Source organism: Bos javanicus, chromosome 3, assembly GCF_032452875.1.
Source record: "Bos javanicus breed banteng chromosome 3, ARS-OSU_banteng_1.0, whole genome shotgun sequence".
Classification (NCBI taxonomy): domain Eukaryota; kingdom Metazoa; phylum Chordata; class Mammalia; order Artiodactyla; family Bovidae; genus Bos; species Bos javanicus.
In genome coordinates, this window is record NC_083870.1 from 116131421 (window position 1) to 116155819 (window position 24399).

The window sequence follows — 24399 nt, forward strand, 5'->3', positions numbered from 1 at the left end:
GTAATTGTTACCTTTCTAAACTGACATGAAACATGTCTGGCTGCCTGCCAGGGGCTGTCAAGACACAACCTGTGCCGGGTAATTTAGCTGGAGAGACAAGACCGAAACATGTAAGAAAGTGAAATAACAGCGCATCAAAATGACAGTGACTCCAGGCAGGGCTGAGGAACGGCCAAAAAGAGGGAGCTCATCAAGTGGGGAGGAGGGCGGGGGTGGAGGGAAGGCTTTGGCAGCTGACGTCGGCTCTGACAGGGGACGGGGAGAGGAGAGCTTCCGCCTGACCGCGAGGGCTCAGGCAGAGGAGCAGAGGGAGCCAGGGATGCTGAGCGCAGGGTCGGCAGTACTGACGAGATCTCACCTACACATGGCTTTTACCACTGCTTAGTTAGCGCTTCATGTCACTTAACTAATTACCCAACTAGCAAACACTGGGCTTCCCTGGTGGCTCAGATGGTAAAGAATCTGCCCACAATGCCGGAGACCCAGGTTTGATCCCTGGGTCGGGAAGATCCCCTAGAGAAGGGAATGGCAACCCACACCAGTGTCCTTGCCTGGAGAATCCCATGGACAGAGGAGCTTGGCGGGTTGCAGTCCATGGGGTTGAAAAGAATTGGTCACGACTGAACGACTAACACAACACAGGTTAGCCTGGTTTCTTCTTTGTCAATGCTGTGAACAGTGCAGACAAGAACAGCTATTTTGGTTATCTGTGGCAAGAGTCAGCAAATCGTATCACATGGGCCAACTGTGGCCTGCTGCCCATGTTTGTAAATAAAGTTTTATTGGAACACAGCCGTTCCTATTCATTTACATATTGTCTGTGCTTTCAGGTTATAATGGCAGAGTTACTTACTATTTCTCTGCTTATGGAAAAAGTTTGCTGGGCTCCAAAATCACTGTAGATGGTGACTGCAGCCATGAAATTAAAAGACGTTTACTCCTTGGAAGGACATGCCTTCATCCAACACTGTCATTTTCTGGTTTCTCTGGCTGATTCTTCTCAGAATATCGGGTGTCCTGGGTGGGCATGGTGGGTCTCCTGCCCCAGTGAGAGCTGTGACCTCCTGTGGGTCCTGAAGGGTGTGTCAGTTGCTCCATAGGCTTGGAGCCCCCAGCATTTCTGGGTCCAGGTTCTCTCCCAGGCTCTGCAAGGCTGGTGGCACATTTCATGAGCTGTGGTTCAAGCAGGTCTTCTGTGACCCCATCCCAATAAGTGAGGGTCCTCCCAGAAGCCTGACTGCCTCCTGGGTGCTCTCATCACTCCTGTGAGCTCTCCTTCCCTGTATCCTCCCGTCAGCCATGTGAAGTCGGGGCAGGAGAGTGGGGAGGGATCCGATATGAGGGCAGGCACCGAAGAAAGCTGAGTGCTGAAGAATCGATGCTTTTGAACTGTGCTGTTGGAGAAGACTCCTGAGAGTCCCTTGGACTGCAAGGAGATCCAACCAGTCCATTCTGAAGGAGATCAGCCCTGGGATTTCTTTGGAAGGAATGATACTGAAGCTGAAACTCCAGTACTTTGGCCACCTCATGCGAAGAGTTGACTCATTGGAAAAGACTGTGATGCTGGGAGGGATTGGGGGCAGGAGGAGAAGGGGACGACAGAGGATGAGATGGCTGGATGGCATCACTGACTGGATGGACGTGAGTCTCAGTGAACTCCGGGAGTTGGTGATGGACAGGGAGGCCCGGTGTGCTGCGATTCATGGAGTCGCAAAGAGTCGGACACGACTGAGCAACTGAACTGAACTGAACTGATGGCAAGTTCCCTATGGCAACTTGTCTTCTTATTTCCTTAGTATAAATTCCTTAAATAGCATTTATGGGTCAAAGGGTATACTTAATAAACATTTTGATATTTACTCATTCCACGGCCCTCAAGAAATGTCATGCTAATTTATGTATCCAGCTACAATGTTCGGGAGTGACTTTTCCCCACATGTTTACCCACTCCAATTATTGTCACAATCTAAAAATGTTAGCAATCTGACAGATGAAAGGAGATAGAGTAACATCGCTTTATATTTAAGTTTCTTTCCCAGAGAGTTTTAAAAAAATTAATGTTTTTTAATAAGTTAATATTTTTTGCCTTCTTTTCTACCGAGGTGTTCAGGTCCCATGCTCATCACTTACTAAGAAGATGAGAATCACGTGTTGTCATATAGTCTTCAAAGAGAGGAGAAAGCATGAATTTCACTAGAAAAGTTTGAAAGTACATTAAGTGACTTCAAAAGTCACTTAATCAAAAGTATTTCCATGTAAACATCTGTAGGGACATAACCAAGACCTAATAACCCTGCAAACTCATTAACTAAGGTTTAAAGGATTGCAATTATGATATAGCTACATTTTATTTCTCAAGCATATCTGTACCTGTTGTGGGGTCTTGTTGGAAAAAATAATAGCGGAACCTCCTTCTTCTTCATTAGGGTAGTCAGGAAAAGTGCCCGTTAAGTTCCTGAGGAGGAAAAAAAAAAAAAAGGCAGAATAAACATCCAGGAGCGCAGTCCTCTCTGCTACATTCCCGACGAGATGGCTCTGCTCAAGCTCACTGAAATGAGTGATGGTTATTAGGATGGGGCTCCCTGCCAGTTGCTGGCCGGACATGCAGTCTCTACGGAGCAGAAGGACCTGGTGACATTCAGAAGCAGGTTTCTCTCCTCAAAGCAATTGTTACTCTGAGTCAGACCTCTCTCCTTAAAGCAGACTGTCCTCTTCTGCCTCTTTTAAAAAAAAAAAATTATTGCAATACTCCATGCTTGTGTTAAGAATGACGACAGAAGCACAAATTATCTCTTACTGTTTAAAATGTAGGATAAACACAGGATTTTGAAATAAAACAGAAACATGGCATGGTTCAAATTACAGACTTGGTACTCGTGCATGACATAGGCACGCATGCTTTAGATTTCAGTGAGTCTGAGCCCCACATGTTAAGAGATAGGAGTAGTCATTGTTTTCTGTAACCATATAGTTTCTATGTTCTAAAAGGCAGAATTTGAAATTTAATGTTGAGAAATTTCAGAAGGGATACAAAGTTAATTTTTCTAAGAGAAACTACTTGGACACCAGTGTTATATTTATTCCATATAGAGAAAGAAAACATTTATCAGGTTTGTTCCATTAATCCAGAATCTAAGGGTTAGAAGATGCCCATGCTCAAGATGACTCTTTATTCTCAAACTTTTGGCCTTAGTTGCTCTTGACACTCTTTTTGAAAAAAAAACAAGTTCTATTTATTTATTTTAAAAATTCTTGGCTGCACCCTGCATCAGGTGGGATCTTAGTTCCCTGACCAGGGATCAAACTTGCACCCCCTGCATTGAAAGGCAGAGTCTTAACCACTGGACCACCTGGGAAGTCCCACTCTTGACACGCTGGATAATTTTTGATGATCCCCAAAGCTTTTGTTTATGTGAGTTCTAGCTATTGATAGTTACTGTATTAGGTATTAAAACGGCAACCTTTCTAAAATATGCATTTTCATTAAAAACAACAATAATAAACCCATTAGATGTTCACATAAGTAACATTTTTAATGAACATATTTCCCAGAAGAAAAAAAAGAGTGCTGGTGTTCTGGCTCAGTGGAACCTAGCGGAATGCTTATATGCTTATATGTGCTTCTGTATTCAATCTGCTGCAGTATGTTGTTTTGGTTGAAGTATAGAAAGAAAATCTGGCCTCACGCGGATGTGTAACTAGAAAAGAGAGGAAAGTTTTAATAGGCTTTTAGATAGCTGTGAATATTCTGCTTTGACTCCACACCACAGCCTGATGAGTGGGAGCTTCCTAAAGGCTGGTGGTGATGTAGAATCTGAAACCTTATCAAGAACTTTGCCTTCCCTGCTAAATTAAAAGTCATGTGTCTTGTGCGCTGAACAGATCTTTCACTCAGACGTGACTCTGTAACATCAGGTCTTGATCATTTCAAAACTAATGGTCCACTGACTTATGTGGATCTTCCCAAAGCTGATATACATTGCATAGCACCAAAAATCGCAGTCATCAATAACTCCTAGACAGCATATTAAAAAGCAGAGACATCACTCTGCTGACAAAGGTGTATACAGTCAAAGCTATGGTTTTTCCAGTAGTCATGTACGGATGTGCGAGCTGGACCATAAAGAAGGCTGAGCGCTAAAGAATTGACGTTTTTGAACTGTGGTGTTGGAGAAGACTCTTGAGACTCCCTGCGACAGCAAGGAGATCAAACCAGTAAATCCTAAAGGAAATCAACCCTGAATAATCATTGGAAGGACTGATGCTGAAGCTTCAATACTTTGGCCACCTCATGTGAAGACCTGACTCATTGAAAAAAACCCTGATGCTGGGAAAGATTGAAGGCAGGAGGAGAAGGAGGCAGCAGAGGATGAGATGGTTGGATGGCATCACTGAGTCAATGGACATGAGTTTGAGCAGGCTCCTAGAGATAGTGAAGACAGGGAAATCTGGCTTGCTGCAGTCCATGGGGTTGCAAAGAGTCAGACACGACTGAGCAACTGAATGACAACTCCATCAATCTCAGACTCTAAAGCTAAGCAATGGGAAGCTCTCAGACTCACAGTCTCTCAGACTAGAAGATTTCCAAACTTGTAATTTTTGCTAGAAAGCTTGAATTTTATTATTAGCAACAAATACCCTCAATTGTTTTCCTTCAGGCTTACTTGGTTCTTTTTTGAGAAAGTGTCTCCTGAGAACCTGAGTCTGAACAGCCAGAATGTCAGTCATCTTTTCAGTGAAAAATGAGGTTCCATAGAAAGGGCCTGCTCAGTCTGAAACTGGACAGGTGGCAGGTGCCCACCTTGAATGGCCTTCACAGTTTGGGGTGCAGCAGAAGGCAGTCATTCATCTCCAGGTCCCTCACATACAATATTGAAAAGCTAGGTATTCAAGGGTTAAGTCCTACAATTATTTTCTACTGTGTCCTCAAGGATATTGTTAAATGAACTTTTTAAAAAGGCAGGTGCATGGCAGTGAGGATCCAGATGAACTGGGGCCATTCCTTGGGTCAAGGTTGACACCCAGCAGCTCCCTAACCATCTGCCCCCGCCCCAGCGCTTTGGCCCCCAACCCTTCTACAGATTGCCCCCCAAACATCTTAGGACAGCTTCATCCCTTTCTACATACAATCTCTCAGGTCTCCTGAACCTTGCCAGGGGGCTCACTCAGTTGGCATGGGACTCAGCTCCTCAGCGTAGCTTTGAAAGGAACTGGACACAGTGCAGCGTGTGGCTGGCAGGGGAGGTCTGTGGACAGACGCATCACACTTGGGGATGGTGGGTGACCACCCGCTAGGTTCAGTTCAGTTCAGTCACTCAGGCGTGTCCGACTCTTTGTGACCCCATGGACTGCAGCACGCCTGGCCTCCCTGTCCCTCACCATCTCCCAGAGTTTGCCCAAGCTCATGTCCATTCATCAGTGATGCCATCCCACCATCTCATCCTCTGACACCCTCTCCTCCTCCTGCCTTCAATCTTTTCTAGCATCAAGGTCTTTTTCAATGAGTCGGCTCTTCACATCAGGTGGCCAAAGTATTGGAGTTTTAGCTTCGGCTTTCGGCTTCGGAATATTCAGGGTTGATTTCATTTAGAATGGACTGGTTTGTTCTCTCTGCTCTCCAAGGGGCCCTCAGGAGTCTTCTCCAGCAACACAGTTTGAAGGCATCAATTCTTCGGCGTTCTGCCTTCTTTAGGGTCCAGCTCTCACAACCGTACATGACTGGTGGAAAGACCACAGCCTTGACCATATGGAACTTTCTTGGCAAAGTGATGTCTTTGCTTTTCAATGCAATATCTAGGTTTTTCATAGCTTTCCTGCCAAGAAGCAATCATCTCCTGATTTCAAAGCCACAGTCACCATCTGCAAAATTATTATGTGGTAAAGATCCTGACTTGGTAAATGGTGGTTATTTATGTCACAGCTTTCCCTCAATTATAGTTTAAATCTTAATTTCACAGACATTTATCTTCAACTTTCATCATTTTGCTGATTTTCAAAATTGCCATGCGGTGCGTGCTAGAATCCGCCACTGCTGTACACTGCCTGCCACATCCCCACTCCACACCCTTCCCGCCCCCACCAACCAGTTTCCATTTGCTCTCAAATTGCTGCAACAGGCAAGGCTGAAGCCGGTTCTCCAAATGGGCATCCAAACTGCCAGATGGACCAAGTGATGCGGAAAATGGAACTCATCACATGGCTGCATGAAAAATAACCTCAACTACAGACATTTCACCCAGATCGACAGAACAGGAGAAATAAGAGGTGAGAATCATCCGAAAACGCAAAGTCTGAGAAACGAACGCGGCACTTGATAAGACAGGACTCACCAGCTATTTGTGAGCTCTGAGCATTTCATCACCTCCGAGCCAATGCTGGCACATCTCATGGGGATTATGGTGGGGGGCAGTTCTTAATTCGCTCAGTCCTGTCTGACTCTGTGCGACCCATGGACTGCAGCCCCCCAGGCTCCTCTGTTCATGGAGTTTTCCAGGCAAGAGCACTGGAGTGGGTTGCCATTTCCTCCTCCAGGGGATCTTCCCCACCCAAGGATCAAACCTGCAGTCTCCTGCTTAGCAGGCAGATTCTTTACCACTAATGCCACCTGAGAAGCCCCTAAAAAGCACCTTGGAAGAGCAGTTCTCCTGGATTCCCTTACCTTCCTGCTCTCCACCCCAGTGCCCCTTCCCAATAAAGTCTTTTGCTTTGTCAATTAAAAAATGAAATAAATAAAGCAAAATAAAATTGAAAATAGGAAAATTTGAATAGGAACTCTGAATATGAAATATATTTATCAAATTTGAGATTTGTTAATAAATTAGAGATGGTTGAATATTTCTCAAAATCAAATGATACCTCCCCAGCACGAAACCTGGATCACCCCTGAAAAATTATGAAAGAATCTGAGAAGCCAGCCAGGCCCCCGCCTCGCCAGAGAATTAGCCTTCTGAGTGATGATGCCTGCCAGCTGCTCCCGCATTGGAAAGCTCCTGACATTTCTGACATTCTTCCAGCTTCTTCGATCGCTACCAACCTTAGTTCTTGACTTGGAAAGCATCACCCGCATGTTGCATACCTAGGATAATGGCCTCTGAGTCTCAGGCTCTTGAGTGGGACCTGCACCATCTCCTCCCTAAATGGGCTTCCAGGCAGGGTTCACAATGACTCTGAAACCACAGCCATACGTGGTTTGATCCCATACTGTTCTCACTTAATTTTCTCCCCAAATCCCAATCCAAACCCTTGGTCCATGACTGGGATTTCAATGTCTCTTTGGCCCTGAAGATATATTTGTCCCGCACATCTCAGAGCCTAAGAGAATAGCCCCTGCCTGAGGCATAATGGAAGCGGGTCCCCACTGTGTCCAAGGCCAGTGGCCAACAGATCTGCCGCCTCCTCATCTTACACAGGGAGGTGGGAGGTAGCCCCCATTTTATTTTGTACAAGTGGTATCTGTCGCATAATCAGACCACCTTGCTGCCATTTCCTTTCTTGTTGTTTAGTCACTAGGTCACGTCCAACTCTTTTTAACTCCACGTCCTCTGCCAGGTTCCTCTGTCCATGGCATTTCTCAGGCAGGAACACTGGAGCGGGTTGCCATTTCCTTCTCCAGGGGATCTTCCCAACTCAGGGATTGAACCTGCGTCTCCCGCTTGGCAGGTGGATTCTGTACTGCTGAGCCACCTGGGAAGCCCTGCTACTTCCTTACTGTGCCTGAAAAATGGCTTCAAGGTCTGGAGGCAGAAGCCAGGGATTGGGCACGGGAACTCTCTTGCACTCAGACGGAGAGGGGCTGGCCTGATCCGTCTGGAATGCCTGAGCATCAGAACTCACAGCAATTCAGGTGACCTCGTTCACACCTCATGAGCATCTCCGAGCAGCAGCGACCTCTTCTCGGAAGTCAGATGCTCTGCACAGGATGCCGATGGCTCATTATTTTAAACAGGAGGACATAAAATTCGGTGTAACTACAACCCCTTGCCCCAGTCAATTATTCTGGGGTGGGGTGGGGGTGCCGATGATGGAAGTCCACAGAGAAAAGCCCCAGTCCCATCCTGGAAAGAGCAGAATTCAAACGCAAACGGGCAGTCAGTCCTGAGCCCCCTGTGGTCTGCTTCACCCGTCTCACCAGTGCATTAGCATTCCTCTTCCTCGGAGGCCTTGGTTTAGACCAGTTTGGGTGTAAAATGGAAGCACAACTTGAATTTGCACTTGCGTTTCTTTAGCTGTTACTGATCAGAGAAGGCAATGGCAACCCACTCCAGTACTCTTGCCTGGAAAATCCCATGGGTGGAGGAGCCTGGTAGGCTGCAGTCCATGGGGTCACACAGAGTCAGACATGACTGAAGCAACTTAGCAGCAGCAGCAGCAGCTGTTACTGACGTTGACTGACACTTGGATACATGCTAGGGGCATTTGTGTAGCTGTCTCCTTGGTGGCTCAGTGGTAAAGAATCTGCCTGCAATGCAGGAGACCCAGGTTCGATCCCTGGGTCAGGAAGATCCCCTGGCAGAGGGTGTGGCAACCCACACCAGTATTCTTGCCTGGAGAATCCAAGGGACAGAGGAGCCTGGCGGGCTACAGTTCATGGGGCTGTGAAGAGTCAGACACAACTGAACGACTGAGCATGCATGCACTCCTTACCTCTTGGACTCACTTATTAAGTAGAAATGATCATCGCGTGTGGGTTTGTTGCATGCAGGTTTACACAGCATTTCCACAGATGCCGTTCACAAATTGTTTCCATTTCATCCTTACAGAAATTCTGTGAGATGAGCCCTTCTCTCCATTTTGCAAAGGAGGAAACTGGAAAATGTGAGAGTTTATATGACTCTTCCAAAGGCAAACAATTCCTTCTGGGAAGAGCCAAGATGCTAACCCTGGGCTTCTGCCTAGATGCCCAGGATCCCCCTACTCACAGTCACTTACTGGCTTTGTCAAAAATCCTTAGACAATGGATTGCTTGTCTTCAGCTATCAAGTTTGCATTATAAACCTTTCATATGTGGGCTTCCCTGGTGGCTCAGATGGTAAAGAGTTGCCTGTAATGCAAGAGACCTGGGTTCGATCTTTGGGTCAGGAAGATCCTCCGGCGAAGGGAATGGCAATCCACTCCAGTATTCTTGCCTGGAGAATTCTACGGACAGAGAAGCCTGGTAGGCTGCAGTCCACAGGGTCACAAAGAGTCGGACAGGACTGAGTATTCAGGCATGCACTTTCACATGCATGGACCTTTCATATGTACACATTCAACCCCACAATTCCACTATTGGGAATCCCTACTGAACTAAAAGCAGAAATATTAAAGTTTTGTGATGCATTTTTGTACTAGCAAAAGCTGTAAAAAATAAAAACTGTAATAAGAAACTGAAAATACTCAGACTGCAGGGAATGGTTATGTAACTGTGGTTAAGCCCCAGTGTGGAATCCAGCAAGGGACTAAGCTTCACCTGCTCCGCTTTAGCTTTTCACCACCAGCACTGAATAAATATTTAGGTGGATGAACACATTCAGTTCCATGAGGATGACTCGACTCTGTGTGAACAGGTGTTATTGTTTAGTTACTAAGCTGTGTCTGACTGTTTGTGACCCCGTGAACTGTAGCCCAGGTTCCCCTGTCTGTGGAATTTTCCAGGCAAGAATACTGGAGTGGGTTGGCATTTCCTTCCCCAGGGGATCTTCCTGACCCAGGGATCGAACCTATGTCTTCTGCATTGGCAGGCAGGGTCTTCACCACTGAGCCACCAGGGGAAGTGCTAAGTGAACAGAGGGGATGCTAAAGACAGAATATGAAGGGGAAAAACTGGGCTGGGGAGCGATCTGGGTTATCAAAATAAAAGGGGATAGGACTTGTTCAGTCGCTAAGTCGTGTTCTGACTCTTTGCGACCCATGGATTGCAGCAGCCCAGGCCTCCCTGTCCCTCACTATCTCCTGGAGTTTGCCCAAGTTCATGTCCACTGAGTTGGTGATGGTTTAATGGCATCACCGATTCAATGCGGACAGGAGAGCCTCAAACAAGTGTGTGCTTGCGTTTGCCAGGGGCAGGGGAAGGCAAGCACTGTTCATCTGGATTAGCTACGAGGCAGGGGCTAGAGGGAGGAGAAGACTGATTTTTTTTCTGTGTATATTTCAGTATTATTTTACTTGTTACAGCAAATAGGAATCATGTTGATAATTAAGTAAAACTATAAAGTAAAACAATTTATAATAAAAAATAAATTTTATTTTTGGTTGGCTTCCTTTCTGTCTTATTTTAGGGTTCGATTACTACATAGACCCTGTAATTTTAACAGTGGAGAAAATCTTTGTTTCTATACTTGGAAAACTGTGACCTTTCTCCAGGGAAGTTAAATCCTCTGTTTTCTCCTGCTTGTTGGCTTTAGCAATTAAGGCAATCTAGTTATTGCGAGTGTATGTTTCCCATTCCTATTACTTTTTAAACTTAATTTATCACATGCTATTTATTCCCATCTATGTTTGTCGGTTCTGGGACTCTCTTCTTTATTTCACTGAGTTATGCTTGCACTTTGATATTAGTGTAAGGCATTTACCTTATTTTTCTTTATAATATTCTTGAAAACACAGTGCTATTTGTCCTTCCTTATTGTTCTTATTTCCCGATTTTAATCCTAATGACTTTAATAATTATGTTTTCAAGTTCAATAAATAATCCTGTTGGGATTTTAATTGAAATTGTGTCCTGTCTATAAATTACCCACAGCAGTCATGCCATCTTTCCATTTAACCAGAAACACGATGCATCTCACCATTTATTCAAGTCTTTTAAAATTTCTTCAACATTTGTAGATGTCTTAAACTTCTTAAACTTTCATATCTCTCTCTTTCACAGTTAGTCTATCACTGATTTTTTTTAAAAAAATGTTTTTCTACTTTCTTAAAAATATCCTTCTTTCCTTTCAATGTCACTATACTGACAAAAATGTATACTATGGTATTAATTATTAGGCCCGGAGTAGGAAATGGCAACCAACCCATTTCAGTATTCTTGCCTGGAAAATTCCATGGACAGAGGAGTCTGGCGGGCTACAGTCTACAGGGTCCCAAACAGCTGGACATGACTGAGCGACTGAGCATGCAGGCACAAAGTATTAGGGGACAAAAGCATCCATATTTTCCTTTCCATTTGTGGGACAACCAACCTGTAGTGTTTCCTCATTAGGTGCAGAGCTCTCTTTTGTTTTAAAAAATACTTGCTGTTTCATTCATTCAGGCACGCGTTTAGAACTATGTGCCAGATACTGTTCTGGGCACAGGGAAAAAGAGTAAACAAAAGATTAAACAAATCCTTGTTTTTTATTCAGCTTCAATTTTTATTATGCTAAGAATTAACTCTTCTCTGTTTTAGAATTTTTAAAATAAGAAGTGGGCATTCCACCTCATCAGATAGTTTTTCTGCATGATCTGAAATGATTATAGTGCTTTTCCTGATGTATATAATATTGCATTTTCCTACCACGGATCTATTTATATTACTGGGAATAAACACTCGTGTCTAATTTGGAAAGACTTGGAAACCTAAAGTCCTCTCTGAAATAACAAGTGAGTCAGAGAAGGCAATGGCACCCCACTCCAGTACTCCTGCCTGGAAAATCCCATGGACCGAGGAGCCTGGTGGGCTGCAGTCCATGGTGTCGCTAAGAGTCGGACACGACTGAGCGACTTCACTTTCACTTTTCACTTTCCTGCATTGGAGAAGGAAATGGCAACCCACTCCAGTGTTCTTGCCTGGAGAATCCCAGGGACGGGGAGCCTGGTAGGCTGCCGTCTATGGGGTCGCACAGAGTCGGACATGACTGACGTGACTTAGCAGCAGCAGGAGCAGCAGAGAGAGAAAGCAGAACACAGACAAGTTGGCTATGAACCAAGAAAACAATCGCAACATATACTTCTTCATCCTACAGCATAAGGAGTCAGTAACGTAAGTGGAAGCCTCTAGTCTCCCTTCTCCTCTCATGCACCGAGGGGAGTTCTGGGAGCAGAAACTATAGAAGCACATCCCCCAGGTGCTAGACGCCCACGGCGATGCTCCAAGGAGGTGTCCCTGGGTTGCCCCGAGAAGAGCCAGGCCTTAGTTGGTGGCCACAGGACACTCGCCCTCCTGGAGAGGAAAGGGAGCCACTTTACAGGGAAGGGGCATGACTCACTTTAGGTTTTGACAGGATGATCCCTGCTCTCTGGGTCCACAGACTCTGGGCCCATGCCTTTGTGCACCTCCTTCCTCTTGAGTGGGGCTGGGACTGGGACTGGCTTGGAGCTAGCACTACACACAAGCGTGACGACACCTCCAGCCCACAGCAAGGGACTGAGGCCCGTGGTCCGGCAGCCCAGAGTCGCTGACTGCTGCCCACAGCCCGGAGGGTGTGGGTGCAGATGAGACCCTGGGCTGCAGCCTTGTGAGACCCCAAACAGAGGACGCAGCTAAGCCCAGACTCCTACCTGCAGAGACCGTGGGAGCAGCACCACAGTGTGCTTTTAAGTCACTAAGTAGGTTTGTAAGTCTGAGTGATACTGTTATGGACTCAGCCATACGTCGTGAATACGCTGTCATTAACCCAAAAACAGATTTGGGGAGCCAGACTGGTTGTGGGGAGGAGGGTTCAGAGGCTACTGCCTCCAGGCTGGGTGTGATGCCTCTTAGACCTCAGGCAGCAGCGAAGTCAGAGTCCTGGGAGGTCGGTGTATAGTAGAAGCAGTGTTAGTCGCTCAGTTGTGTCTGACTCTCTGCGACCCCATGGACTGGAGCCCTCCAGGCTCCTCTGTCCAAAGGAATCTTCAGGCAAGGATACTGAAGTGGGGTGCCGTTCCCTTCTCCAGGGGATCTTTCCAAACCAGGGATTGAACCCGAGTCTCCTACATTGCAGGCAGATGGTTTACTGTCTGCAGCCCTGGGAGGTCGGTGGGCTTGGGGCATATTTTGAAGCTAATGGGGTTTTCCAGCCGACTGTGTGCTGGGCTGAGAGAAGACGAGGAGTTGGGGTGATGCTCAGAGACTGGCTGGGTGGGTTCTCATCTGCTGGGATGAGGGGCTGTTGGGCGCAGGGCTGAGGGGATGAGGTGCCAGCTTACTTCTGGACGTGTGGAACTTGAGATCCCCTCCCCTGGTACCTCCGCCCCTACTCCTGTATGTCAGCGGGGGTACCGGGCGGCAGTGACATCCACAACTGGAGTTCTGGGGAGCAAATGCCCCAGGTGGGGAGTCATGTTTGGAGTAAACCAAACAAGAGATGGAATGGAACGCTGTGAGCCGGGATGAGGTTACCATGGATACCGAGAAGGGCAGGAATCGGAGGGAGGTGAGGGAGGAACCAGCGATGCCTTTGAGTAGCTCCTATCATATATTTTCTGTTGGATGATTTTTCTCCTCACTTTTCAGATTCCTACACTGCCATTTATGTCATGTAACCTGTATCGGCCTCAAGACAGGGCTGTAACCAATATCAGCCTCAAGACAGGGCATTTGTTGGGCAAAGCTGATGATTTCAGGAGCAGCAGAGCCCTCTTCAAGTCAGATGGCCTTTCCAGCTATTTCCTGCCCTTTCAGGCAAGGTCCTAGGGCCCTAGAAGGTAGATTCCATTCTCCATCAGCTGCTGGTTCTCTACTGTAAGCCGAAGGGCTTAAATGTGACGACCTTGGATCTTGGTTTAAAAATGCAGTGCTGGAGCTTCCCTGGTGGTCCAGTGGATAAGAATACGCCTGCCAGTGCAGCGAACACAGGTTTGATCCCTGATCGGGGAGGATTTCACATGCTGCGGGGCAACTAAGCCCGTGTGCCACAACCCCTGAGCTCCAGAGCCCATGCTCTGCAACGAGAGAAGCCACAGCAATGAGAAGGCCAAGCCCCGTAACTGGAGAGCAGCCCCCGCTCCCTGAAACCAGAGAAGGCCCACGCACAGCAGCAAAGACCTGGAGCAGTCAAGAACAATATATTAATTAATTTTTAAAAAAAGAAAATACAATGTTATTTCTGGATAACCTGATCAAGCAATCACGTTGAAATGATCTGCAAAGAATCTTCCATAGCAATATACTCATTTTTTAAGCACTCTGTGCTCAGAACTTGCTATCATGATCTCTTTTAATCCCCCCAAAAGCCCTGAGAGGTGGCTTGCTTCTGTCAATATTTTTCAGATGAGAAAACTGAGGTTTGTGCAATTTCAGCAGCTGCCCCAGCAGGGCCAAGTGTGGAGCAACCAGACAACCTGCCGGGTCGGCTGCCCTGCAGTACACTTTACCCAGACCCACAGGCAGAGCTGAGCTGATGGCCACAGAAAGCACACGAGTGGTTTAGGTTTCAGTAATAAAGCATTAAAATAAATCTGTAGACCCAATAAGGAAGCATTTAGTGGGAGCTAAATGTATAATGAAAATGGTATTTAACTGGAAATGAAGAAACCAGGGCTGCAGTCACCAATTAGAGGTGTGATTTGAGTTGGAGGAGCCTGAGCTGGAGGAACCTGGTGAGTTTCCTTGTGTCAAATGATGCTGTTGAGCTAGGTCTGCTCATTCATTGTTAAAAAGTAAGTATTGTGTGCCTATCAGACAATTTCTAAAGTCCCTTCCAGCTCTAGAAACTATAATTTATATGTGACAATTTTAATGGGGGATGGGCAATGTTAATTTCTTACAGAATATTCAATAATTAATGTTGCTTTCTTATAAAAATACCTTCGACAGAGCTACCTGCTTTCATATTATTTTATTTAAAGGAGCTTGAGGAGGAAGAACACCCATGCCTTCTATATTTCAGTTAGCAAACGTGAGGCTCCGAACACTTGGTAAAGTTCGGGCTGATTAAGAATTTATGCATATTGTCAAAAATTCTTGCACAAACGTGAAAAGGACCAGCTCTCGAGTCTGCAGTGATTTAGAAAGCAGAACTCCTAAAATGATAAATCTCCCCCCTGAGCTCTGACATCGAGCTTCAGCGGTCCCACCGTTTCAGATGCCCAGGACAGAGATTTATCTGTGTTTCATCAAGTATGAAAAATATATGGATGGAGGGGTTTCCGGCCGGCGCCCCCCTCCACAAGTCTTCCAACCACCTCCATTAATGTCAGCAGGCTCATAAATTTCTCCTGCGTTCTAAAGAGAGCAGCTTGTGCCACCACACAGAAGCCTCCGAAAGTGTCACTTGCTGCCTATAAATTCACTTACACTCAATAAAGGCAATTGGCTACACATGGACTTAATTACCGTGGCCCTTGTTGGGAAACTGAGGGGTTCACCGTCTCTCAAAGGAGAGGAGAGGAGAGTAGTGTATAAATTGAGGTGGTGTCTCAGCTTCACTTTACAAAATCTGATTTATTCCTTGATGTTTCTACTTATTAGTGGGCTATTTATTAACAGTTACCGCTCCAGGAGGAAGCCTCCTTCTCGATCCCAAAGTACCACTGTTGCTCAGGCTTCACTCCTACAGGAACCTCCCTGCCCTACCCTGTGCTCACGTTTATTTTATTAAAAGGAACAATATATTACCGATAACATAATCGACTATCTAGGCTTTGATGACTCTTCTGTTGAGAAAATGATTAATATACTATATTTTCACCTTTTGTCTTGAATATTTATCTGTACAGAAAATTTAATATGCAAGAACAGACCACTTCAGGAACTAATGCAGAGAATTTTCTGTTTAAACAGATGCCCATCCATTTCTGTTTACACACCTGTCGTTTTAAAGCCCAGACACCATTCATTCACTGATCCTTCTTCAGTCAAAGGAGCCTCTGCCATTCCTAACTCAGGAGTCCAGAAAGCTTAGGGAGGCAGACACAAGGGGAAGGTAAGTGAGCAAAATGTCCATGTTTACGTTCCAAACGCGGTTCCTATGCCCTACTTTCAAAGAGAATCATTTACAGACAGCAACAGAGTGATTACAGAAAAGGGAAGCTTTAGAGTTCAAGGTTAATTCTGAAGCTCCTCTGACCTGATTCTATCAAGTGACAAGTACCTGTTTATGAAATAAAGGCATGACAGTTCTTGTCTGGAGCAACACGCATGTTGACATCTGTCACCATATGACACAGAAGAGACGAGTCTGTTGAATGAAACCCAAAGTCTTTATATCTAAATGATAGCCTGTCCAGCCTTGCAGGGTATTAAGTGCCCATAAAGGCTCTCAAGCCATCCAACTTTCACAGTTAAGAGTGGCTTCAGCAGAAAGCCAGGAGATTTGGGGGCTTTCACATCTCCAGGATAATACTGGTTTAATTTTTTCAGTGATTCTCCGACATTGCTAGGGGGACTACCTACACTTTCCCTCCCCCGTGAAGGGCTGGCTGTGCCTCTAGCCCAAGGCTGTGTTAAGTTGCTCCAGTCGTGTCCGACTCTTCGTGACCCTGTGGACTGTAGCCTGCCAGGCTCCTCAGCCCATGGGATCTCCACACAAGAACACTGGAGTGGGTTGCCACACCCTTCTCCAGGGGATCCTCCCGACCCAGGGATGGAACCCGCGTCTCCTGCATTGCAGGTGGATTCTTTACCACAGAAACACTGGGAAAGGCTACACAAAGTATTATCCCAGGTCCAGGACTCTTAGTATCCCCCAGGAGCTTGCTAGAAATTCAAACTCAACACCAAAAACACAGGCAACAAAAGTGAAAACAGACGACTCGGAGCACGTGAAAGTAAAAGCTGGCGTGCCGCAGAGGAAACCATCAACAAAATGAACAGGCGACCTACGGGGTGGGAGAGAGGATTTACAAACCATGTATCTGATAAGGCGTTAGTATCCAAATGTATAAAGAACTCCTACAACTCAACAGCAGAAGATCCCCGGATAACCTGGTTTAAAAATGGGCAAAGGAAGTGAATAAACATTTCTCCAAGAAGACATACAAACGGCTCACAGGTATACAAAAAGATTACGCAACATCACGAATTAGGGAAATGTAAATCGAAGCCACAACGAAGTGTCACCTCACGTGTGTTAGGATGGCTATCATCAGAAGAGGAAAGATAAGTGTTGATGACAAGCATGTGGGGAAGAGGGAACCTTGTCCACTGTTGGGAGGAATGTAAATTGGTTCAGTCGTTATGGAAAAAAGTATGGAGGCTCCTCAAAAAAATAAATTAACACAGAGTTACCATAGAATGCAGCAACCCCACTACTGGGTATATGAAAGTGAAAGTGAAAGTCGCTCAGCCGTGTCCAACTCTGTGACCCCATGGACTACACAATCCATGGAATTCTCCAGGCCAGAACTCTGGAGTGGGTTGCCTTTCCCTTCTCCAGGGGATCTTCCCAACCCAGGGACTGAAGCCGGGTCTCCTGCATTGCAGGTGGATTCTTTACCGTCTGAGCCACAAGGGAAGCCTAAAAATACTGGAGTGGGTACCTTATACATACATATATATATATATATATATATACGGGTATATATCCAAAGGAAATAAAATTGGGATCTCAAAGTAATATACGTACACTGTGAAATAATAGAAAAAGTTTATGTTGGTCTCTGCCTCCACTTCCTGGCACAGGAACTAAATACCTTGGACTTTCCTGGGTGATAGAGTATTCTGTTCTAATGAGGTGATGCTTGGTGGCTCCTGAGTGGGGGCTGACCCCCAGAAAGACCAAGCCATGATTAGAAGCTTGGAAGTTTCAGCTCCATGCTCTATTGACTAGGAAGGCAGGAGGAATAAACAGTGAGTTTATGGTCGGTCATGCCTAAGTGAAGACGCCTCCATACAATTTCCCGAAGTCGGGGGGTTTGGAGAGCTTCTGGAGCTGCAAGGCTGGTGTCTGGAGGGGAGCATGGCAGCTGGTGCCCCTCCCCACACCTTGCCTGTGTATCCCTTCCATCTGGATGCCCACTTGTATCCTTTATCATTTCTTTTTTATAATAAACAAGTCAGTGTGTTGCCCTGAGTTCTGTGCGCTACTGGAGCCAACTGTCAAACCCAAGGGAGGAGTCCTGGAAACCCGGATTTACAGCCGAATGGTCAGCAGCATGGGTGACAACCTGGGGTTTGAAACTGACATCTGAAGCTGGAGGGAGCAGTTTTGCAGGGCTGAGCCCTTAACATGGGGCGGGGGGTGGCCTGAGGCTCTCTCTAGGGAGGTCAGAACTGCACGGAATCACAGGACACCCCAGTTGGCCCTGCAGAGAACAGCTTAACGTGTGGACAACCCACACACATGGGGAGTCAAAAGGCAGCATGGTCAAAGCGTGTGAGTCAAGGACACACACACAGGAGGAAATGTTTTCTTCTTTTACACACATCTATGTTCAATGCAGAGTACATCATGAGAAACGCTGGGCTGGAAGAAGCACAAGATAGAATCAAGATTGCTGGGAGAAATATCAATAACCTCAGATATGCAGATGACACCACCCTTATGGCAGAAAGGGAAGAGGAACTAAAAAGCCTCTTGATGAAAGTGAAAGGGGAGAGTGAAAAAGTTGGCTTAAAGCTCAACATTCAGAAAACTAAGATCATGGCATCTGGTCCCATCACTTTATGGCAAATAGATGGGGAAACAGTGGAAACAGTGTCAGACTTTTATTTTGGGGGGCTCCAAAATCACTGCAGATGGTGACTGCAGCCATGAAATTAAAAGACGCTTACTCCTTGGAAGGAAAGTTATGACCAACCTAGACAGCATATTCAAAAGCAGAGACATTACTTTGCCAACAAAGGTCCGTCTAGTCAAGGCTATGGTTTTTCCAGTGGTCATGTATGGATGTGAGAGTTGGACTGTGAAGAAGGCTGAGCGCCGAAGAATTGATGCTTTTGAACTGTGGTGCTGGAGAAGACTCTTGAGAGTCCCTTGGACTGCAAGGAGATCACGTTTCTGTCAGCCAAGACGAGTAAGTTCTAGAGATCTACCACATGGCATGGAGCTAGAGTTTACAGTACTGCACACTTCACGTTTTTGCTAAGAAGGTGTAAGTGATATTACACGCTCTCAATACACGTGCAACAGTAAATCAAGAAAAGAATGGGAAGTAATTATAAAAAATTCAGACTCTTCCCACTGAGGACCTACTGAATCAGAGCTTCGGGGGTAAAGGGGATCTGTTCTGACAAGCTTTTCAGCTGATCTGCTCTTTTTTCTTTTTTTCAGGCCGTACCATGTGGGATGTGGGATCTTAGTTCCCCAATCAGGGCTTGAACCTGTGTCCCCTGCATTGGGAGCGCAAAGTCTTAACCACTGGGCCACCAGGGAAGTGCCGTGAACTGCAGCGTGAGAGGCACTGCAGTCTGACCTGATGTTAATTACAGAGCTTGGCTGGACCTTCAGCTCAGCTCCGCACATCTACTGCATCCGCTGAATCGCAGGCACTCTGCTGGGTTCAGTGAGAACCTGAGGAAGACACCACTGCCCTGTCCCTTCCCCCAGAAGTTTGCAATCCAGAGGGAAACACTCAGGTTCGGTGGAGGGGACCTGCGGGCTAGGGGTGTGACCTGGAATAATCTATGGACCTTAGAGAGACAGTCTGGCCACTGCACTTGCAGAAGAGCCTCAGGGCCTGTCTCTCCATGGGACTTGGTGCACGGACAAGCCTATAGCTGCTGGGTGCTCTCCGTCTGATTTACTGTGACGATGGACAGCAAAATATGCGATTTCACACGGGTGTGCACCCGTCCTGAAGGCCTCTGTGAGTAATGTCGAAGACCTTGATTTCTCATCCACCTCTTCTATGTCCCCCATTCAAGCTAATATATTTTCCAGCAAAGTCAACGGCAGAAAAAAAGCTCTTCACCTTCTCAGAGGAGTCACCCACACATGTTCATGTCTCTTCCAGACCACAGCTGCTTTGGAGGATTTACTGAAACTATAATTACACAAGGAATTCGAAATGATGACCCGCAGTCACTCCCCCTGGCCATCCGTTTCCCTCTATCCTCCTGAAATCTCTTTTTAGTTTCTGAAAGGAACTCATGCTCAAAAGAGAAAACCCGGAATATAAAGGCAAAGAACAGACAGAGCCGTGGTTCCGTTCCCGGGAAGGTATCGATCATGAACATTCTAGTGGTTCTTTTTGATGTCCTGCAAAGTCCTCTGAATAATTCTGAACCTTCCCCTGAGGACCAATCGGGGTTTGACACAATGGTCAAGCTTCCGAAAGCCTCTGCTCACCCTGGCTTTAGTTCTGCCAGGAGCGACCCCAGCTTTTAGCCAAGCTACCTGACTGTCCTGAGTCCACTTTGTCACCTGCAAAATAACTGGAGTCAGCCAGCATTCTCAAATCCCACGGTTCCTCTGTGGCTCTCTCCTGTTTACCAACACAGACTGTCACCACACTCTGCAGAAAGAGGATCAGAGGCTGGGGCAGAGAAGGAGCTGGGAACAAGGAAAGCTCTGGGCTTCCAGGCGGTACCCAATGAGCAACTGGGCCGTAGGCAACTGCCATCCTTTCCCATGAAATGACAGCGGGGTCCAAGACGTACAGGTCAGGGTTTTGGCTGCTGGGATGTTCATAAGGAGGACATGAGCTCAGTGTCTTGGGAGCTGCAAGGCTTTTGGAACCAAGGGACCTGAGTATCAATGGCCTCTCGTGAGTCACGGACTCCAAGAAAGACACTCAACTGTTCCCAGCCCTGGGGTCCCAGAAGAGCATCCATGGAAAGCATCTGGCAAGACCCTCCTGGAGGAGAAGTGGTAGGTGACACAGGTCCAGAAGGAGGGCCCAGCTTCCTAAGGAGTGAACAGTGATGGAAGTTGGTGCGGACCCAGGGGCTTAGGAGATCCCAGCCGGGGACAGCACAGCTGGATAGGAGAGATCCGAATGTCTTTACTGAAAGAGATACTCACTTTTCCAGGCTGATGGGAAACTCTAAGGGTCTGCCCTGCTCCAGACACCTTCCCAGCACCATTCTCAGCAGATTTCTTCTCGTGGCTGGGGAGGTCTACTGGGCAGTGAGAGAGGAGTCTATAGGACTGTCTAGGTCCACAGGCCTTAAAATCACAAAGCTTCATTTGCTGAATGGTACCCAAAAGGGCAAATTTTACTGCATTTAAACTCAATCTTAATCTTTAAAATTAAAAAAAAAAAAAAACTAGCAAAGCATTCCAGGACCTCTTCAGGAAGAACGTGTATGTCCTGGTGATCTGTAGACGTGCTGCTCCTGTAGACAAGTCACATCCCGGCTCCCCACCCCAGGGACTAGAAGCGCATTCCACCCTGTCTAATTTTTGTTTGCCTGCCTTGTCATTATCCCCTCAGCTTTATCCCCACCCCCAGCCCCCACAGCCCTTCCGCCCCCGCCTCCACCACCAGCCAGTCCCTCCTGCCATCAGGAATGTAGCATTTTGAAAAGATGCTCGCGGCTGCGAATATAAAGGCCCAGACTCAGGAACGAAAACGCAGAATGCTTTGACTGTGGCAACTATTCTACACTGCAGGCTTGTATGTCTGAGAATGTGCTGGCTTTCCAATAACAGCATTGGCTGTTCTTGCTGCTATTGATATGATGGTGTCATTTAAAATAATTACTGAGGCCTGATCATGTGCCACACACTGTCCTAAGGGCTTTATACATATTATTCTGTTATCCCGTCTGTGAGGTCAATACTGTTAATACCCTCACTTTAAGAGGAGGAGAAAGAGGCACAGAGAGGTTAAACAACTGGTTCAAGGTCACACAGCCTGTAAGTGTTAGATCTGGGATCTGAACCCAGGCAGCCTGGCTCTCAAGACCACTCCTGCTCTGTTTGCATGATCAGCAGTGTACTTGCTTATGATACAGAGCATGATAGGTGCCCTCACATCATTAGACTAAATGGCAGAGGCATTTTATTTCCCAGCCAGGCTCACCCTGCTGAGGATGAAAATCATTTCAAGACCCCAGAGTCCTGCCTCTTTGCTATCACTTCTGATTGACCCAAAAGGGCGAATTTTACTGCATTCAAAGTCTATCTTAATCTTCAAAGCTATGACCAACCTAGACAGCATATTAAAAAGCAGAGACATTATTTGGCCAACAAAGGCCTGTCCAATCAAAGCTATGGTTTTTTCCAGGAGTCACTTATGGATGTGAGAGTTGGACCATAAAGAAAGCTGAGTGCCAAAGAATTGATGCTTTTGAACTGTGGTGTTGGAGAAGACTCCTGAGAGTCCCATAGACTGCAAGGAGATCCAACCAAATCCATCCTAAAGGAAATCAGTCCTGAATATTCATTGGAAGGGCTGGTGCTGAAGCTCCAATACTTTGGCCACCTGATGTGAAGAACTGACTCATTGGAAAAGACCCTGATGCTGGGAAAGACTGAAGGCAGGAGGAGAAGGGGATGACAGAGGATGAGATGGTTGGATGGCATCACTGACTCAATGGACATGAGTTTGAGCATGCTCTGGGAGTTGGTGATGGACATGGAGGCCTGGTGTGCTGCAGTCTGTGGGGTGGCAAAGAGTCGGACAAGACTGAGCAACTGAACTGAACTGAATCTTCAAACTTAAAAAAAGATTAGCAAAGCATTCCAGGACCTCTTCAGGAAGAATGTGTATTTCCTGGTGTGTTGGCTTAAAAAGTGGAACAAGGCTATGTCGTTTATACCATTTCCAGATTCCTTAAGATTACACGGGTTAAGAGGAGTCTGCTAAGAGCCCAGGAGAAAAGCCACAGGGCCAGTCCTAGAGCTGCCACCCCACCCGGGGGTCTGTCTTCTCTCTAGATTGAAGGTGAGCTGGATGCCAGGCACAGTTTCAACAAATTAAGATGAAAAATGCAGGTGGGGAGATATGGTCCACACGGGACCATTTGCAAAGAAACAAAGGCCTAGAATCAGAGCTGACAGTCACTCAGGTGGCTCTGATGCCCGTGTGGGGAATGGGGGAAGAGACTGTGCATCTTCAATGACAAGAGTCCACAGTTCCATAGACTTCAAGGTTCTCCTTGAAGAGGTTGGATGAGGTCACTTCCAAGACTCCTTTATGGTACTTGGAAGGTCAGCCACGGGATAGTGAAACTTAGATGAGAGTTCAGGGAAAGTCCCAAGCCGAGAGAAATACCAGTTATAGCAAAAGATGATCTCAAAACAAGTATTCCCATGACTGTGTCATCCAATATGGTAGCCTCCAATGACACATGGCAGGGCTTCCCTGGCGGCTTAGTCAAAGAGAATCTGCCTGCCAATGTGGAAGACACAGGTTTGATCCCTGGGTCCAGAAGATACTCTGGAGAATGAAATGGCAAACCACTCTGGTATTCTTGCCTGGGAAATCACATGGACAGAGGAGCCTGGTAGGCTGCAGTCCACAGGGTCTGAAGAGTCAGACATGACTTAGCAACTAAACAATCACCACAAAAATGTATATAAATAACTATAGTTTAGAGATCACTTAATAAAAGAGACATCACAAAGAAAAGCATATGAATGACTGGGCACTTCACAAAAGAAATGCTACCAACAAAAAGACTGAAAGATTTTCCAACTCTTCCAAATCATACAATAAATGCAAATTAAAAGATTACTGAGAAGTCACTGTTCTCGTATCGATTTGGCAAAATATTAAAAATATAAAAACGGATTCATTAGCCAATGGATCTACCCAATAGAATGTTAAACAATCACGAAAGACTTCTTTTGGAAACTATTTTACGCACAAAAGGAAATCCAATGTTAAATTTTTTAAAATTAGAAAAAAGATTCATAAAACTAATTAAAATATACATTATACATGAGAGAAAAACACTGGAGAGCAATTTGCCAAAAATTTTTATAGTAGGTATCTCTGTATACTAAAATTGTAGATTTTCTTCTTAAACTCAACCTTGTAAATTTTCTCCAGTGAGCATGTATTACTTTTACCACTGGAAAAAGGACTTCTTTTAAAATAATTTAAAAGTTGACTTGAGAAAGAAATCCTACTTTTGACGACTACCAGTACAGACTAAATGCGCTAAGAACAAGTATTCTAAATTATGGGAGTTTATATTAATTGTAACTTCTGGTCATTTTTAGTTGTCACTGTGCGCCCTGTTGGAATTTATCCTGAGGATTGATCGATGTTTCATGTTTCAAAAGACAATATTTTCTTTTTATTTGTCTTTGATTTAAAAAAGCAAAGAAAAGGATTTTTATCAAAGTCAATCAGATAAATGTAATCCAATTATGAAAATAAATCCACCCTTGATCTTGCATTACTTCAAAAGAATGGGTCTTTACGTCTGTGTGAATCATACACAGCACACCCATGGGACCTGCTCTAACTTAGCCTCCAAACTGCCAGGTCAGCAACACCAGGCTGGAATGCTCTCAAGGGGACTGGCTGGGCTGGGAGCGCTGGGTCTTCAAAGGAAGCCCAGAGCCAGCGGGAAGGGCGGCTCCCAGGAGGCACAGGGTCTCCCGTGACCCTTCAGCATCTCAGATCGGGGAAAACTCAACTAGCCAGCCTCCAGGCACCCTATTCTCTCATCAGAAGAGAATT

General features: G+C 46.0%; 1 protein-coding gene across 1 annotated transcript in view; it reads right to left on the reverse strand.

Annotated features, from left to right (window-relative positions):
- IQCA1 (IQ motif containing with AAA domain 1) overlaps nucleotides 1–24399 on the reverse strand; it is a 187887-nt gene that overhangs the window by 104526 nt on the left and 58962 nt on the right. The window contains 1 exon segment of the mRNA XM_061412712.1: nucleotides 2371–2455. Within this exon segment, the coding sequence (XP_061268696.1) occupies nucleotides 2371–2455 (85 nt within the window).